The sequence below is a fragment of the Heloderma suspectum genome, chromosome 5, assembly GCF_057233095.1.
Source record: "Heloderma suspectum isolate Gila_16-S chromosome 5, 16-S_ref, whole genome shotgun sequence".
Taxonomy (NCBI): domain Eukaryota; kingdom Metazoa; phylum Chordata; class Lepidosauria; order Squamata; family Helodermatidae; genus Heloderma; species Heloderma suspectum.
This window is the reverse complement of record NC_139462.1, coordinates 140698520-140717572: the sequence shown is the minus strand read 5'-3', so window position 1 is coordinate 140717572 and position 19053 is coordinate 140698520. Positions and strand designations below refer to the sequence as shown.

Genomic DNA, 19053 nt, shown 5'->3' with positions numbered 1-19053 from the left:
AATTCACTCTGTGTTTCGCGGATTGTCAGGCAACTTTTGTTCCATCGTCCGCTCACAGATGGATGCGAATTGTTTTTGTCATATAGGAAAATACACAAATAATTACAGTCAGGGCCAGAAATAGAATTGTTTTTGTCATATAGGAAAATACACAAATAATTACAGTCAGGGCCAGAAATAGAAACAGAAAGTCAGGACTTTCAGCTGTAATTCAAGGGGTTTGACAAAAGTGGGGCACTAACCATTCAGCAAGGACAGCCAGTGGCATACACACACACCCATCATTGGTGGGTCATAAGTAATGGAACAAACCAACATCATTTCAAACTTAAGGATCGCCTTTAATACCTGGATGAAAATCCTTTGCAGTCAATGGCTGCCTGAAGTCTGGAACCCATGGACATGACTAAATGCTGAGTTTCCTCCCTCGAGATGCTTTGCCAGGCCTTTACTGCAGCTGCCTTCAGCTTCTGCTTGTTTGTGGGTCTTTCTGCCTTCAGTCTTGTCTTCAGTAAGTGAAAAGCATGGTCTAGTGAGTTGAGATCAGGTGACTGACTTGGCCATTGAAGAGCATCCCACTTCTTTGCCTTGAGAAACTCTGGGGTAGCTTTTGCTGTATGTTTTGGGTCATTATCCATCTGCAATATGAAGCGGCGTCCTATCAGTTGGGCAGCATTCAGCTTTATCTGAGCAGAATGCATAGCCCTATACACTTCGGAATTCATCCTGCTGCTTTGATCAGCAGTCAGGTCATCAATAAACACCAGTGACCTGGTTCCATTGGCAGCCATACATGCCCATGCCATAACACTGCCTCCACCATGTTTGACAGATGATGTGGTATGCTTTGGATCATGAGCTGTTCCTTTCCTTCTCCATTCATTTCTCTTCCCGTCATTCTGGTACAAGTTAATCTTGGCTTCATCAGTCCAAAGGATCTTATTCCAGAACTGGTCAGGCTTTTTTAGGTGTTTGCTGGCAAAGGCTAATCTGGCCTGTCTGTTCTTGAGCGTTACCAGTGGTTTGCACCTTGTTGTGAAGCCTCTGTATTTACATTCATAAAGCCGTCTCTTGACTGTAGATGTTGTCAATGATATGCCTACCTCCTCAAGAGCATTCTTGACCTGGCTAGATGTTGGGAAAGGGTTCCTCTTCACCATGAGGAGAATTCTGCGGTCATCCATGGTAGTTGTGTTCCGTGGTCTTCCAGGCCTTTTGCTGTTGCTAAGCTTGCCTTCTTTTGAATTCCCTCTTTTTCAGGATGTTCCAAACTGTTGTATTGGCCACTCCCACTGTTTCTGCGATCTCTCTGATGGGTTTATGTTGTTTCCTCAGCCTAATGATGGCCTCCTTCACTTGCATGGACAACTCTTTGGACCTCATGTTGGGGGTTCCAGTGAACAGCTACCAAATGCAAATGTAATACTCAGAACCACCTCCAGGCCTTTTATCTGCTTGCTTGGTCATGGAGTACCCAGGAAACAGGCCACACCTGGCCATGCAGCTGCTTGTCAGCCATTCGTTCCATTACTTATGAGCCACCAACGATGGGGGTGTGTGCATGCCACTGGATGTCCTTACTGAATGGTTAGTGCCCCACTTTTGTCAAACCCCTTGAATGACAGCTGAAAGTCCTCACTTCGCTCCCATCTGGGTGTGTTTCCTTTCAACTTCAATGTGGTGGTGTACAGAGGCCAACTGCCAAAACAATTATCCTTGTTCCAATATTTCTGGCCCTGACTGTACATAAGAGGTTTCCTAACAAATTACGTAATTTACCTTACTGTGTAATATTTAATGTATTATCCCCCATTCCATTCAACTTTTCCTCAGCAGAAACTTCCGTATTTTCCTACGAATAAATATGTGTACATTTGGGAAAGTAAAAAAAAATAATCTGAAAGCCCACAGACTCCACACAGCCTGACAGGGCACTCTGCAGCGAATTCCGGAGGTTGGATTTGTAGAAATCCAGGCTCATTTTAGTCCATCTCGAATTTCTCCAGCATCCCTAGTACCAATCACTCTAAAATGATCAGGCCAATGAATGCAGCCTAACAGCCCTCCCCCATATCTTGCTTTTTCAAAATCCATTCATGATTCCCTAAGCTCAAGGTTGCAACTGCTCCCCCACTCTCTCTAGGATTAGTTTGGAGTCTGCACCATTTAGTCTTGTAATTTTCTGAATTCCACGTTGGTCACTTAAAATGCTACACAGATTGGCTTTGTAGCTGTGGCCCACCAAACGCTTCTCTATGTAACTGTGTAAAGTATATCTAGCTGTGATTATCAGCCACTCAGTATTAACTGAAAACATGCGTTAGCCTGCATGACATTTTCTTTGGAAGAAAGTAAATGTTATAACCTCAACTAAAAGCCATGAAAATCTCACTGCACCATCTCTGTAGTTATTTTCCCATTTTCTTCCCCTAGCCCTCTAGTACACTCTTTTTAATCTGGAAATCAGGGCACAATCCTATTCATGTTTAGACAGAAGAAAGTCCTACCACATGGCTGCCTGGGGCATGCTGGGAGTTACAGGACATTTTTCTGTCTAAATATGCATAGGATTGCACCCTTATTTGTGAGCCAGTGTACTATTTAGAAAAGTATCAGATTGTTAACAGGATAGGATAGAACTGTTCAATAATAAGTTGCAATGAACAGATCCATTACTAAAACAATACACCGTTCTTGTTTTCTTTCCGCCCATTAAAAATGTCAGAATGAATAGCTCTTTGTACCTGGCTTATTTTAAGTGTTTCCACTATGGTCAATGGAATGAACTAGAAAAGAAAACTTGGTTTGACTCAGCCTTGTTTTCTTGGGGCTTGATCCTGCTGGAGAAGAGGCACAGCAAGGTCTGCATGTCAAGGGATCTGTACCCATGAATGGAGGATCTCCAGTTCCGCCTGCAAGTAGGTATTTCTGCACACTAGCCTGTCAACAGACCACAGGGCAAGTACGTCTGCCAATTCTGGCAGTGGATATGTGTAACGCCAAAAGCCAGGTGGTGGTAATCACTCTGACTTAATCAAAACTCACAGTCACTGATACTCGTTAAAAGCCGCAGTTCGCCCACCGACCTGCACTGAAAGACTGGAGGGAAAAGGCCTACTCGTTCGTCACTCTTGAACTACCCTGATGGGAGAGCAGAAAGCGGTGACTCAAGGATGTTAGGGTAGTTCATTAAGCTTAAGCGACCAGGAGTTTCTACCCTTAGAAATGGTCTATGCTATGGATGGGGAACATGTGGACCTCCAGGTATTCCTTGCCTGACTATGCTGGCTAGGGCTGATGGGAGTTGCAGTCCAACAACATCCGAAGGGCCACACGTTCCCCATCCCTGGGCTATGATTTCCCCCTGCTTCATTGGTAGTCTTCTGCTACTGTGGATATAAAAAGGGGGGAGGGGCAGCTCTCATACACCCATGCTAATTTTGCAGCAGATCTGACAGCACCCTTAACTAGCTTCAGGGCTCTGTATTAGCAGCAGCACATGGGGCAAAAACAAATGTACCTGAAAACACACAGAAGGAAAACAATCTTGGCTTGTATACAAGCCCAATGAGCACAGCAGGTTCCCTATTTTTTGAAAAGAAATACTGCTAATCTCCACCATGTGCACTTATTAATCTTAACTGACAAAGCTACATATGAAATTGTGGACATTCACAGTCACTGCTTTGTTAAAAACTGGGATTTTCTTGCTTCTCTTTTGTTCCATATTTAGAAGAGACTTTCTTCCTTCTCCTTGCCACCCAACTATGTTCAGAGCTGAATGCTCTCCCAGGACTGCTTCACACATTATGTGGCTGTAAATGAGAGTACATGTGGTGGCAGGGAGCCACAGCCAATCCTAGCTGAACCTGTATTTGCCATGTGTGCTCATTATGTTTTTACACGCAAACATATACATATAAAAATGTAATGCATTAAACAACTCTTAAGTTACATGGTAAACTGCACTTTAACCTTGTATATTTTGGTTTGTGCTTATTCGCTCAGTCCCTTACTGCCTCACTTTAGAGATCCAGCACCTATGGACAGGGACTAAGAGATACATGCAGCATGAAGAGGGCAATCCAGTTACGCAAACAACAGGACCTGACTTGCACCAGTTGCTATGTTCTGCCTATGACTCTGTTCTGACATGAAGTGAAGCTGAACAAGCTGAACTGAATCAAACTAGGAGGTTCTGTGCCAGTTTACCACACCAAGGCTGCAATTCCGTGTGCACTTACTTTGGACTAAACATGCACAGCACCGAGCCATAAGACATACAAACACACTACAGTAATTCCTTTGATGTCTTTCTCTGCTCCAGGCAAGACGCCAGAAAGATGGGAGTTTTGCCTAAATTCTGTAGCTGGCAGGCTGGTCATGCCTAAATGGTTAGTCTGGGGATTGGGGGGAGAGAAGGACACACTTCCCTTGTACCCAGCAACTGTGGTCAAAGAGCCAACCAGCCAGTTGTTTGAAAGCTTAGCATTCAATCTCTGTATGCAGTAACTGCTGGGATACTATTTCCCCCACCTTACACTAACTGCTCCAAAGGAAAAACCAGGCAAAGACATATTTCTTTTTGCTCAGTGCCACAGCTGGGTCACTGCACAACTGCTAGCAGCCCTCTCTCGCCATTTGATTATAGACAGCAATTCAACCCCACCCTTTAACCCAAGTATGTTTTCCTGTTTCTTCGAAACAAACTGAAATTTCAGGCATAAAATAAAATACATAAAATGCCCAACCTCATGAAAGAACTTTCTAGAACAGAAGTAACTACCAGAGAAAAGACCAACAGACTTTGAAATAGGCTTGCTGTGTGTATCTGAAAGTCCCGTCAGGAGCTGTAACACCATCTGCCCTCCAAAGAAACTGAGATACTGTTTTAAGTTAGACAACAAATTATTTTCTTAGGTCTTCCTTAATGTCCTTGTAGTTTTTGCTGTTTCCGGGGGGGGGGGGGGGCTGCTGTTGTTGTTTTTGCTGTTTCCGGGGAGGGGGGCTGTGGTTGTTTTTGTTGTTTCCGGGGGGGGGGGGCTGTGGTTGTTTTTGCTGTTTCCGGGGAGGGGGGCTGTGGTTGTTTTTGTTGTTTCCGGGGGGGGGGGCTGTGGTTGTTTTTGCTGTTTCTGGGGGGGGGCGCTGTGGTTGTTTTTGCTGTTTCCAGGGGGGGGCGCTGTGGTTGTTTTTGCTGTTTCCGGGGTGGTTTGCTGTTTCCGGCGGGGGGGGGGGGGCTGTTTTTTGCTGTCATTCTCTCACACTAAAAAAACTAACTTAGCTTAAATTGAAACTTCTACCCAGCCATTGCATTCTAACACACCAGTGACAAATTTACTTCTTGCTCCTGCATTCTCTAGGGCGAGTTGGGGAAGGGTCTGTTAAAAGATGAAACAGGCCACTCTTTTGTAACGGTTTGAAGTTTCCTCTCCCAGTACATTTTTTTTTTGTTGAGCACCTCCATTTTGATTCTGTGTTCCTCTTCGGCCATCTCGCATTCCCTCTCGATCTGCTGGATCTTTGCCACATGGACTTCATTCATCTGGATCAGCCGCAGCTGCAAGATAGACATTTGCTGATGGTGTTCCTCCTCGTGCATCTTTTTAAGGTCACTCTCTTGGGCAGCCTTGCTCCTGAAGTTTTTACTGCCAGTGATTCTGACTGCGGAACAGGAGGGCTCAGGCTGTGCGGTACCTTCGCATACCTGGAAATGTACGAGTTCTTTATCTTCGTCACAAAGTTCTCTATTTATAACAGTGAAAAGTTCTGGGGAAATAAAACAGCCAACAATTAGGAGAAGTGATTTTCGATTCTTTTCCCCCCAACCCAGCCAGTGTGGTGTGGTGGACAGTGAGTTGGATATGTGCCTACAAGCCCAGGATTCCCATCTTCGCCCAGCTATATGAAACTTACCGGATGCCCTTGAGCATGTCACGATTCTTCTGCTTACCCACCTAACAGGGCAGTTGTTGTGGGAGAACAAAGTGAGATAACCCCATGGGCACCACCTTGATGTCCTCGCAGGAAGGGTGGGATGTCAGTGTGATAATTTTTCTTTAGAAATGGCAGTGAACTACTACACAACTAAACTTACGCCATACGCCATTGAAACAGATTCAGCATGCCACTAGATGGGACCATGGGCCACACTGCGATAGCATAAACTACAAAACTAAAATTATCATCATCGGCTGGAGACAGAGAACAGGGTTTTTTTTGTCAGGGTTGAAGGTAGTTTGAAATTGGGATTGCTGCTCAAGCTGTGTACATGCATCTCACTTTTACCTCTGGCACGCAGGCTTGGTAAATTTGGGCATGGTTTCAGAAACTTGCAACACTTGTTTGGCCAGAGGCGACTGGTGGGAGAAAAGACATGTGCCTCTACTGGAGCAAGTGAAGCCTCTCTCAAACCACTGTCAACTCTTGACACCATGCTGAACTCTGGAGGCACTTGGAGCACCTCCAAAACACAGCAGGAGGTTAGAGACAATCTCCCATGTCCCTTAGCTGCAAGTTCAGGAGGAGGGCTGGAGGTTGTCTGTTTTGCATTGCACTCTGGAGGAACTCCAAGCACATTGGAAGCACGCAGCTGTGGGGAAAATCTCCTCCCGAGCATCAAGCTCAGGAGCGATGGCTGGAGTTCATCAAGCTCACCAGAATGGGAGGATGTCCACCGTGGTAAGGTGATTTGTGGACCCCTGGAGTTCTCAGCTTTGAAAATTCGGCCACTCTTTAAAGTGCTTGGTCAAAAAAAGGCAAGCCCTAACACCCGCCCCCCTTGGTTCACATCCTAGTGCAGGCATGGAAAAACTCCAGCTCACAACGGCCCCCGATTAGGGATGAACTGACTCACCTGAGTCTGCGGTTGGCGGGCACTCAAGGAGTCGCTGCTGCCACCCAGCCACACAAGCACCTGGAGGGCTTGGCGAGCGGTGCAGGAGCACCCCTCAGCCGCCCACTCCTCCATGGGAGCTGCCATTTTAACGCTAGATGAAGGCTTTAGATTTTGTATATCTAATGTTGTGCATAACCATGGCCTCACATTTCTGCAACATCAGAGGTCTCTCTAATGTTTATAATGATATACGCAACGATATGCGAAGATCTAGAGTCCCCATCTTGCATTAAAATGGCAGCTCACATGGAGGACGGGCAGCTCCTGGGCACAAGTGGATGAGTCTGATAAGTCCTGGAAGCTTGTTGAGCCAGATTCCGGGGGGGGGGGGGGCTGAGGGGGGGTGAGGGGGGGTGAGGGGGGGCGAAGGGGGGTCAGGAACTAGTCAGGCACCCACAGCATCCCTACCCACGATACAGCCCATCAGCTTGTTCCTGCCCCATCTCCACACCTGCCCCCCATCCCCAGGCCCCACCCCTCTGCCCCTCAAACCAAAGTTTATCATCTCCAATCTCCGCAGAGATCAGAGATAACACATTTCCCCTGCTTTCACCTCCACCATGCTGCATTTAGTTTTGAAAAAAGTCTCCATTCGTGCCAATATAGGCCTTTTTAAAAGCCTAATTGCAAAGGAGGGACTGTTTCGGGGGGCGGGCGTTTGTGTTTCTGGGGGAGGGGGCGGGGGTTTGCTGTTTCCAGGAGAGGGTGAGGGGTTTTTTTTTGCTGTTTCCGGGGGAGGAGGCAGGGTTTTTTTGCTGCTTCCGGGGGAGGGGGGGTTTGCTGTTTCCGGGGGGCGGGTTGCTGTCTCCAGGGGGGTGGGGCTGTTGTTGCTTTTGCTGTCACCGGGGGGTGGGGCCCTGCAGTTGCTTTTGCTGTTTCCGGGGGGGGGGCTGGTTTTTTTTTTTGCTGATTCCAAGGGGGGGCGGGTTTTTTTTTTTTGCTGATTCCGGGGGAGGGGGCGGGTTTTTTTTTTTGCTGTTTCCAAGGCGGGTTGTTTTTCTGCTGTTTCGGGGGGGGTGTTGCTGTCTCCGGGGGGCGGGGCCCTGCGGTTGCTTTTGCTGTCTCCGGGGGGTGGGGCCCAGCGGTTGCTTTTGCTCTCTCTGGGGGGCGGGGCCCTGCGGTTGCTTTTGCTCTCTCCGGGGGGCGGGGCTGGGGTTTTTTTTTGCCGATTCCGGGGGGCAGGCGGGCTGTTTTGTGTGTGTTGTTTTTTTTTGCCGATTCTGGGGGGCGGGGTGGGCTGTTTTGTGTGTTTTGGTTTTTTTTGCCGATTCCGGGGGGCAGGCGGGCTGTTTTGTGTGTTGTTTTTGTTTACCGATTCCGGGGGGGCGGGCTGTTTTGTGTTTTGGGGTTTTTTTGCCAATTCCGGGGGGGCAGGCTGTTTTGTGTTTTGTGGGGTTTTTTGCCGATTCCGGGGGGGGGCAGGCTGTTTTGGGTTTTGGGGTTTTGTTTGCCGATTCCGGGGGGGCGGGTTGTTTTGTGTTTTGTGGGTTTTTTTGCCGATTCCGGAGGGGGCTGTTTTGTGTTTTTGGGTTCTGTTTGCCGATTCCGGAGGGGCGGGCTGTTTTGCTTTTTTGGTTTCTTTGCCGATTTGGGGGGGCGGGCTGTTTTGCTTTTTGGGGTTTTTTTGCCGATTCGGGTGGGGGGCGGGCTGTTTTGCTTTTCGGAGGTTTTTGCCGATTCGGGTGGGGGGCGGGCTGTTTTGCTTTTTGGGTTTTTTTGCCGATTCGGGTGGGGGGCGGGCTGTTTTGCTTTTGGGGGGGTTTTGCCGATTTGGGTGGGGGGGTGGGCTGTTTTGCTTTTTGGGGGGTTTTGCCGATTTGGGTGGGGGGGCGGGCTGTTTTGCTTTTGGGGGGTTTTTGCCGATTCGGGTGGGGGGCGGGCTGTTTTGCTTTTTGGTTTTTTTTGCTGATTCGGGGGGGCTGTTTTGCTTTTGGGGTTTATTTGCCGATTCGGGGGGGGGCGGGCTGTTTTGTTTTTTGGGTTTTTTTGCCGATTCGGGTGGGGGCGGGCTGTTTTGCTTTTTGGGGGTTTTTGCCGATTCGGGTGGGGGGCGGGCTGTTTTGCTTTTTGGAGGTTTTTGCCGATTCGGGTGGGGGGCGGGCTGTTTTGCTTTTGGGGTTTTTTTGCCGATTCGGGTGGGGGCGGGCTGTTTTGCTTTTTGGGGGTTTTTGCCGATTCGGGTGGGGGGCGGGCTGTTTTGCTTTTGGGGTTTTTTGCCGATTCGGGGGGGGCGGGCTGTTTTGTTTTTTGGGTTTTTTTGCTGATTCGGGTGGGGGGCGGGCTGTTTTGCTTTTTGGGGGGTTTTGCCGATTTGGGTGGGGGGGCGGGCTGTTTTGCTTTTGGGGGGTTTTTGCCGATTCGGGTGGGGGGCGGGCTGTTTTGCTTTTTGGGTTTTTTTGCTGATTCGGGGGGGCTGTTTTGCTTTTGGGGTTTATTTGCCGATTCGGGGGGGGCGGGCTGTTTTGTTTTTTGGGTTTTTTTGCCGATTCGGGGGGGTGGCGAGCAGTTTTGCTTTTTGGGTTTTTTTGCCGATTCGGGTGGGGGCGGGCTGTTTTGCTTTTGGGGTTTTTTTTGCCGATTCGGGTGGGGGCGGGCTGTTTTGCTTTTTGGGGGTTTTTGCCGATTCGGGGGGGGCGGGCTGTTTTGCTTTTTGGAGGTTTTTGCCGATTCGGGTGGGGGGCGGGCTGTTTTGCTTTTGGGTTTTTTTTGCCGATTCGGGTGGGGGCGGGCTGTTTTGCTTTTGGGGGGTTTTTGCCGATTCAGGTGGGGGGCGGGCTGTTTTGCTTTTTGGGGTTTTTTGCCGATTCGGGGGGGGCGGGCTGTTTTGTTTTTTGGGTTTTTTTGCCGATTCGGGGGGGGGCGGGCTGTTTTGTTTTTTGCCGATTCGGGGGGGGTGGGCTGTTTTGTTTTTTGTTTTGGTTTTTTGCCGATTCGGGGGGGGGGCGGCTGTTTTGTTTTTTTGCCGATTCGGGGGAGCGGGCTGTTTTGTTTTGTTTTTTGCCGTTTTGGGGGGGGTGCTGTTTGGGGGGGGTGCTGTTTCCCCTACCTAGTGATGCAACCCCTGCCTCAACAAAATCACCCCACCCCTGCTACAATCTGGCTTTTAAAAAGCCTCTATGGGTGCCAATGGAGGCTTTTAAAAACCTTAATTGCAGCTGGGATGAGGGACATTATCAGGAAGGGAGAGGAGGAAGTGTGTGTGTGTGTGTGTGTGTGAGGGTGGGGAGAGGGAGGGAGGGGAGAGACATAGTGTGTGGATGGAATTTGGGCAACCATGTTGGGGGCTGCCACATGCCAGCATGTGACCCCCAACATGCATGCTCACAGTCAATTTGTGTCAAGGATGAGTCCCAGCCTTTTCAGATGTGTGACAGCTCCGATTCTGAGTCAGAGTTAGAACTGCTAGATCAAGGCATGGGGGAAGGACCCTCCCTAGAGCACCTAGATTTCCTCCGATTGCCTTGACAAACAGATGGCACAGACTGAGTCTCCATCCCCTCCCTCCACTGTGGGAATTCAAATTTCTGAGGAGGAGGAGGAAGAGGGGCGTGACTTGATACACTAGGGTGCATCGCAAAGAGAAGCAGGAAAAGTCAGGGGCAGGGCTCAGACACTCTGCCTGGATAGCCACTCTTGGAAGTCACCGTGGGAGGGAGCCACCCTAAGCGGGGTGGGGGGGGGGGCATCACTGTGAAGCTAGCTGGACCATTGGGTTCATACCCAAACTGCCTGTAACTTCTCTATCCCCTGGTTCGTCTCCTCTGCTTAGAGATTGTTGATTAGTTGTTAGGGCCTGGGGCAGTCTGAGTGTTTCCTTGAATCTGCATTTGTAGAGAGGCTAGTCTTTAGCAAAATAAAGTCGTATTAGCCTGAAGTTGTGGCTATTGTGCTGCTGGTTGCGAAGGAAAAGGACAATCCATTCTTGACAATTTGGTCCTTGGGCCAACAGTGGTTCCCCACCACTGTCCTAGTACAAAAAGAACTTTCTACTCAAGGCAAGGAGAAAGACTCTTAAGGCGCCCCAGACTTTTAACACCTGTTTAGAGAAGCTCAGATTGTGCCTTCTCACATGGTGTTTCACATGTACATTTTCAAAGTGCTAGTTAAAAATGGCTTGAATGACAGGGACGTAACGTAAGATATACAGTATAAGTAACGTCACGGGGCTATATTATTGGAGCAAAATGCAGTAGTTGTCAAGCTTAAGATTCAGCTTTAACTTCAGGTACAAACAAATAATTTTTGTGGGTTTTGTATAATTTCTTAGTAAACTCATATATATACATATTTTTAAATATTATATTAACTCACATATACACATATTTTAAAATATTACATAAACTCACACATCTTTAAAAATGTCTACTCCATTTTATAGCTAAAGCTCACACAGGGTGGAATTCAATAATGTTTTTCTGCTGGCAGAACTGCTTCTGTCAGCAGAACTGGGAGGGGTGTGTGATTCTCCCTCCCTCACTGCGCACCCTCAAAATCTGCTCCAAATGGTTTCAGGACCCTTAGGAGCAGATCTGGGGGTGAGGGGTGGGCATGGAAGGTTACAGGGGAAAGTAGAGGAGGATAAGTGCCATCATGCAAGAGGACCTCTGCTCGCACGACACTGGGTTCTGCCAAAGTAGCTTACAAATAAATAAAAACACTTTGAACTAAACTAAAAAAAACCCAAATTAAGAACATATATACACATGTATGGGGTCAAAAGGCAAGTTAGACATTTTTACAAATTTTAAAAATAAGATTCCCTCCTTTTCTTCATCTTTCTCCTACTCTTAAAAAAACCCTTCAAAGCAGAAAATGGTGATGCTGCTGCTACTGTAACACACCTCAGGACAGGGCATGACCCTGTTGCGAGTCATAACTCACTAACCGAAGAACGGTGGACTAGACCATGTTAATTTGCTTATACTGGATAACTGGTATCATTACAGAGACATCGCTGGAGGAATAAATTACATTTTTTTAATCATCTTTTGGAATATGAATTTACAAGAAAGGTGCAGCTTGAACACAACTCTACCTTGGCTGGAAGCCTCAGGCTGATATTCAGAATCTTCTTCCGGTGGACTCTGCAAAAAGTACACTTGCTCAGGTACCATGCTGGCGATCTTCTCTTTTCCTAGGATGTGATTACTTATAAGTGGGCTAATACACCTTTTTACCTTGTCTCGTCTTTCATGTGCCATTATTTTCTTGGTCCGTGCCTTGATGTTCTCCCAGCATTTCTTTAGCTGCTTGAAGTCTCGGAGGGACACGCTTGGTTGAGAATTATATTCATGAGCGAGTGCCTGCCAGGTCCGTTGTTTCAGTGCAATAGTCCTGGCATCGCTTTTCTTACACTCAAGTACATATTTGTATTTCTCCACTAGCGCAAGCAGCACGCTCTTCTCTACTTCAGAGAAGTATTTGGCAGGCTTTATCACTTCGCTGTTTTGCATTTTCTGTTGATTCTCCAGGGTGCCAAGACAATCTAAGAAAACCAACAGAGATGGCTTACTTTAGCAAGCATGAATTATTTTACAGCATCTACTATTTTCATACGATTAGTGTTAGTGTTTACTGTTAGTGTGTAGTTTGCTATTACCATTTAACCAGCCTAGCCAGGGGTGCCAGATGTTGGGGACTTCAATTCCCCAGCCCCCTGCCAGCATGGTCAATGGTCAGGAATGCTGGGAGCTGATGTCCAAAACATCTGGAGATATACCCTGGCCTATACAAACATGGACAATATGGTTCAGGACAAACAAAAGGCAGTGTAATTTCACACAATTCATAACTCACCACCACAAGATGTTGTCACGGCCACAAAGTTAGATGACTTTAAAAGACAATGCATGTAGGATAAGATCTATCAATTTCTATTGTCTCTCATGGCAGCTAATTGGTGGGTCAGTGTTCAGAGGTAGTATACCTCTGAATACCAGATGCTGAGTACAAACTGCAAGGGGTGGCTACCAGCAAGACAATTCTTATGTTCTTTATTACTCAACTTATATAACACTTGCCTGCCCTTAGCAGATGCATATATTGGACAAGAACTGGTAAAATCTTTCTACAGATAGCAATGGCTATGGCCATTCATCTCTTCTACTGGGCAAAATGAATTAATATTAACACACAGTGACTGTTGGACATGCTATCTCTGTGGCATTTCAACTTGGTGGAGATGCCACATTTTGTTCCCACAGAACTAAATATTATTTTCACAAATAAATGTTCACAAATATTCATCTTTCATCAGTCAAGCCAACTCTTCATGCTTATCCACAGAGTTATTGAAGAGGTGTGCAGGAAATACTGCAGCCCTTTAGACACCTCTGCCATTCTCACTTTAAAAATCAAATGAGATATTAATCTCCCTGATAGAGATCCACAGCTGATCAACAGAGGGAAAAACCTGGAGTAGCTCAAATGATTCCATAAGCCCACTTGGAAATGTTCCTTGACTTACTGCAAACAACTTAAACAAATCTAGCATTTCTTACATTTTTGAAAAGAAAAGGTAGCCATGTTGGGCGCCATGGCTACCTTTGCTTTCTGGGCGATTTAGAGAATACTGAATTTAGCTGTTCAACAGCAGGATCCTACACTGGAGGAAGAGGATTTATACCATTTGAAGATGGGACTTTGTTCTCTGAGGGTACATCCCCTCTAACTACTAGGTAAGGCTGCCCAATTTGGCTTCTATTGACGTTTTTTAGCCTTGTATTCCATATACAACATCTCCAGCTTTGTTAATATAAAAACCATTTAGTTTCCCTTTACTTCTGTTTTCTACTTACAAGGGAATCTGTGTGTTGCCCAAGGATGGAGGTGGTTCTGAGTAACAGCTGGATTTTATAGTTTCAAAAATTGGTGAGATAAACCATTGTTTGTTTATCCCAGCAGCCCTTGGGAAAGACCTAAGTGCAAGCTGAAAAAGCCTAATGTGAATGTCTGCAGCATCCTCCCACAATCTATCTTCAATGTCACTAAATACAGACTCCATGACTTGACCATCAGCCACCTTTTCCCTCCCTGCTTGATTCTTATGCTCAATTTTATATTTTCCTTCTGTCCTGGATGCATGACAAGTTAGAATTATGGTTACCTAGCCACCAGATTTGTAAAACACAGACCCCAGTTGCCTACAGCATGTAACTGAGCATTACGGTAAGTCACCACATTTCTACCAACTCAGTCACAAGCCATGGTCATGTACTGTGCCCTGTTCAGTGCTTGAGAACTTCTGTCCTCTTTTTGTGGTCCCTAGTAAGCAGCAAGAACAAGTCTATCAAGTCCTTGTGGGCTGCCATACATAACCAATGGTGAGGTGAACTGATTTAGATCTAACCCTGCTATAGTTTCTAAGAAAGCAGCCTTTCACCTAGTGTTTGATACTGGGTCCTGTATTTAAGAGGAGCATCATGGATTCAACTTTAAGGGATTTTAACTGTAGGCTTCACATTAACATGTCTGGTTAAGTTCTGTTTTTATTTTACATCAGTGAATGCTTGGCTACACACTGGTTGAAATGGCCCTTCGTTTGATACAGGAGCCATCAAGCAAAGGTACGCAGCTGTCCAAGTTGTACACCTTGTGCCTGCTCTGTTTGAGTGAAGCTACACCTGCCTTCACCCCTAGGCATGGTGACTCCTATAGCCCCCTGAGGGAGGGGTCTGTCCATTTCCTTGAGAGGGGGTTGCCCCACAGCAGGGGGGAGGGACAGTCGTATAACTCTGACCCTTGGACTACTCCCCCAGGGCCTCAAACTGTGTTGCCTGCAAAGCTATGCACTGGTTAGGGAACTCTCCCACCAAGTAACTGAAGACTGTGCTGTGGGCACAAATAACCCTGAGGTGCACACCTCTATGGTCCCCTTAGTACGCATGCCAAGTTTCAGGTGTCTCGGTTTCAAGGTCTTGGAGGTATGGTTGCTGATAAGACAAGCATTTATTATTATAGATTAACATGTTTATGTCAAGTTCAGATTGTATTGATCAGGCTTTTAAAATTGTTAAAAAAAGAAAATTACCATTTAAAAAAAATCAACGCTGGTTATTAGCCTGCATTTAGCTTGGTGAGTCACAAGTTGTATAAGCCTGCAACAAGCCCTTGTAAGATCTCATATCAAACAGCCAGATCCTATATACAGGTGAACCTAAGGCAAGACAGCTCAGCTTTTTTAGGCATTCTTAACTCTGCATAGGAATAGGATGCTAGCCAACTAAACTGATGTAAGAATGGATACAAGGAATATTGTGAAAATGTAGGTCTTCTGGCGAATAGGGCACCTGTTGAATGATAGCTCAGTAAAAAGTTTCAGCACATATAATACCACTGCCAAAATTCACTAAGAGCACAATCCTATGTGTGTTTAGACAGAAAAAGCCCTACAACTCCCAGCATTCCCTAACCAGTCATGCCTGCTTGGGGATGCTGGGAGTTGTAGGGCTTTTTCTGTCTAAAGATACATGGGATTGCACCCTAATAAAAATCTGGGAGCACACCATTGCAGTTTCATCTTCTTGCCAACCCAAATATCTTCAACCCTTTATAGCATGTTTACATCTATCCAGCACACCCAACTCTACGCCATATACACTTGAAAAGCAGGAACAATTAACTGCAAGACTGACTAGCTTTAAAAAGATATTCCAATGCTTCCTAACCCACCCTCCTCCCAAAACATAAATTGTGAATATTTTAGGATGACACAGCCACTGGGAATAACACAGGAACATTCACTATAAGAGCCTGTCTCTCTCAACTCCTTCAAACTCATACAACCCTCCACCTTCATAAACTCCAGGAAAAATTCATCCTAATTTGCAGCCTTCCTTCTCCAAATGCAGATTTAGCATCAGAAGCAATTGCCTGCATGAATGATGACAATACACAATACATTTCAGTTTGTAGGCAGACCTGCCTGAATCTATGCATGATTACTTGGAAATATGTTATCTCTAAGTAAAGCATCCACAGTAGATTAGGCTGTAAGTCATGTACTTGGCCATAAATGCAACCTGTGAACGCCATGGAAAAGTCAATGTTTCTCTGGGGGATAATTAGAAGTTTTTCTTCCACAATAACAACCCTGACATGTATGTACCTCTTTTCAGCTACCTTCTAATACAGGATTTCAGAAAATTCTAAGACTTTAAAGTGTGTAATGCAGTGTAGGTAAGCAAAACGTAACTGTTTCTTATATTTGGAAGTAGCAAAGTAAGGCTCCAAACGCTAAAGAACCTATCAGCAAATAATCAAATCTTTAGGCTTACATCTCACATAAGCTGCTGTATAGTCAATACTATAGCCTCTGGGCATGAGTGTGAAACGTTGGTTAAGATCACACTTTGCAAAAGATTATCGGAAACAAAAGCAGCATCTAGATGCTATTCAAGCAAGAGGGTTACCCTAACCTAACACGTATACAAGACAGCATTGTTGAAAGAGGTAAAATGGGGATGGGGTGGGGAAAAGAGACACGGATTTCATTCCTGTATCAGGATCTGAGGTACTTTAAAACCAAAGCTACTAAAACAGGCACAACGAAATGTGTACTGTCAGTCTGAATGATAGACATTCATAAATTCTAATACATCTTTACTCGGACGTTTCCCACTGTGTCATGAGGCTTATTCCTACATAAGTGCACATACAATTGCAGCCTAACACCACAATCCGATGCATGATTACTCAAAAGTAAGTCCCAGTGAACTCAACAGGACTTACTCCTAGGTGTATAGGTTGAACGCACCCGAATTTATCCATGATGCGGTGGTGCCACAAGGGGAGCACAAAACCATCAGCTGTGATCCACTGGCCCTTTTTGTATTCTTCCTCAACAGTCAAATCCAAATTTCCCAACCTGTTACATATCTGGAAGGCATCCTAAGCGTTTCTTAAGGCAAATGACCACAGAAGGGGGTTAGGTTTTTTTTTAAGTGCTTGTCGTAAATCTTCTTTAGAAATAAACACAAATAATTTTATATACATTTTTACCAGGCTTTTTTGTGCATCAGGGCCTTCTCAGGCTTCCCCTTCCTTTTTCCTCGATGCTGCCGGGTTTCCTCTTCTGTTTTAGATAAAAGGAAGCACAGATCCTAGCATTACAAAGGACGCCCCACCACCTATTGCATGCGCACTCGCCACTGCAGATTTACAAATGCAGGCACGTAAGCCGTGGTCCAAACAATAATGAAGAGTGTTCATGTTATCGTTGTTGTTATTGTTATTATTATTGCCCCAAGGCCCAGGGGCGGGCAGCAAAGAAAACAAAAATCTCTGCAGTCTAGACGCCCAGCAGCCTTGGCTTGCAAAGGACAGCAGCAATCTTTGCTCTTAACAAAGCACCAACCACCATTATCACTCTCGTTTTCGCCTCTCCGCGACTGGGTTGGAAAGCTGGCTCGCCCCTGTCTCCGCCTCCTTCTCCTCCACTGGCCGCGCCCTCCTGCTCTTCCCAAACTCCGACGTGGCACCGGATCATGGGCAAGAACAAGCGCTTAGCCAAAGATTGGAATCCCATAATTTCGCGCTTGGAACAGCAGACAAAGGCAAATAGGCTGCATGCGCACGTCGCTTCCATTCCCGCGCTATTATTTCCCTTAGGGCTCAATCCCACGCGTGTTTAGACAGGAAAAAAAGTCCTACAACTCCCAGCATTCCCCAGCCAGCTGCTGGCTGGGGAATGCTGGGAGTTGTAGGACTTTTTTTCCTGTCTAAACACGCGTGGGATTGTGCCCTTCAGGTACTTAGGTAAGCCTTTTAGGGCGCTATCCTATGCATTTTTAGGCAGAAAAAAGGTCCTACAACTCCAGCCAGCCGTGCTTAGCTGGGGACTGCTGGGAGCTGTAGGACTTCTTTTCTGTCTAAACATGCGTGGGATTGCGCCCTTAATTAGAGTAATAGAAAGCGACTTGGTAACGCCATTCCCTCCCTGTTTATTATCCGGTCCTGGTTTTCGGTCTAGCAGCGCTGTAAAAGTTCCGGCCAGGAGAGGAAGACGCGTCCTGCGCGTGCGCACTACTAGCGCTCCGGCGACGGCGGGGCCTGGCGGTCGGTGGGAGCGGCCTGTGAGTTGTTTACGAAGGGAAGCCGGAAGGGTTCGGGGTGGAGGGCAAGTGGCTCCCCTCAGCCTTCGGCCGCGCTGGTCGTCCTTAGGACCTTCCGGGGATCTCCTGCCGGGCTTGCCTTGATGGCTTGGGCGAAAGGTCCTTCAGCTCTAAGCATTTCTAGCCGGGTGCCCTCCAGATGTTTTGTAATACAGTTCCTATCAGCCCCAGCAAATGTGGCCAATGGGCTGGGTGATGGGGGCTGTAGTCCAACACATCTGAAGGGCGCCTGGCTGCGGAAGGCTGATCTGGTCCAGCACCTTGTCTTCTGCAGTTGTCAGCCAGATACTTTTGGGGAGCCCACAATGCCGAAGGCGGCTGCCTCTGGACATGGAGGTTCTGTTTTGCTCTCAGGGCTGATGGCAGTAGATCTGCCTTTCTCTTTTCAATGAATTTCTCGTAGCCCTTGTTACATCTTATGGTAACAATTCCGTTTGAGAGCTTTATTTTTAATATTTTTTTTAAAGCAGCATTTTCTCTACCTATATTCTTTCCAGGGGTGCATTTTACTGGTGTGTATATATGCTACCTCCACTATCCGAGGCAGTATGCCTATGTACACCAGTTTCGGGGGAACATGGGTGGGAGGGTGCTGTTGCAGTGATATCCTGCTTGTGGGTTTCTCATGGGCAGCTGGCTGGCCACTGTGTGAACAGAATGCTGGGCTAGATGGTCCCTTGGTCTGATCCAGCATGGCTCGTCTTATGTTCTTATAACATCATGGGCAGTATGCAATGTTAGACCTACTCAGAGTAGACCCATTGAAACGAATGGGCGTTTAGTTCATCATGACTAACTTAAGCCCCATTCATTTCAGTGGGTCTAAGCTAAGTAGGAATAACATTGGATACTACACCATGTGTCTGAAATGAAGCCCCACTTGTTTTGAGGGCTGTTCAGCTACTGGCTTCTTGGGAGCTTAAGCTCCTTTACTGGTGGGTAGTGTGAATTTTTGAACTGCTGTGTGTGTGTGTGTGTGTGTGTGCGCGCACGCGCGCATGTGTGTGCACTTTGCATGTTACAAAATACTTGCACGGAAAATACTTC

The 19053-nt window shown here is 46.6% G+C and overlaps 2 protein-coding genes across 14 annotated transcripts in view; one reads left to right on the top strand and one right to left on the bottom strand.

Moving 5' to 3' along the window:
• Nucleotides 1-17285, bottom strand: part of MSANTD3 (Myb/SANT DNA binding domain containing 3) — a 37447-nt gene extending 20162 nt beyond the window's left edge. Inside the window, exons 1-4 of one of the 4 annotated variants that reach the window (XM_084857655.1) lie at nt 16895-17285; nt 11931-12380; nt 5705-5766; nt 5180-5557 (exon numbers count right to left, since the gene is read on the bottom strand). In XM_084857655.1, coding sequence (XP_084713781.1) covers nt 5357-5557; nt 5705-5766; nt 11931-12348 — 681 coding nt within the window. In that variant the 5' untranslated portion in view covers nt 12349-12380; nt 16895-17285 and the 3' untranslated portion in view covers nt 5180-5356. Of the gene's footprint in view, nt 1-5038; nt 5767-11930; nt 12381-16886 lie in introns of those variants that run through there. The other 3 variants (XM_084857653.1, XM_084857652.1, XM_084857654.1) reach the window with 3 other exon arrangements.
• A 645-nt stretch (nt 17286-17930) lies between these two features.
• The window catches only part of LOC146344575 (uncharacterized), a 30446-nt gene continuing 29323 nt past the window's right edge, over nt 17931-19053 (top strand). For 5 of the 10 annotated variants that reach the window (XM_084857641.1, XM_084857647.1, XM_084857644.1 and 2 more), the window contains exon 1: nt 17931-17967. The gene's annotated coding sequence lies outside the window, so the exon portion shown is untranslated. Of the gene's footprint in view, nt 18942-19053 lie in introns of all 10 variants that reach the window. The other 5 variants (XM_084857646.1, XM_084857642.1, XM_084857645.1 and 2 more) reach the window with 4 other exon arrangements.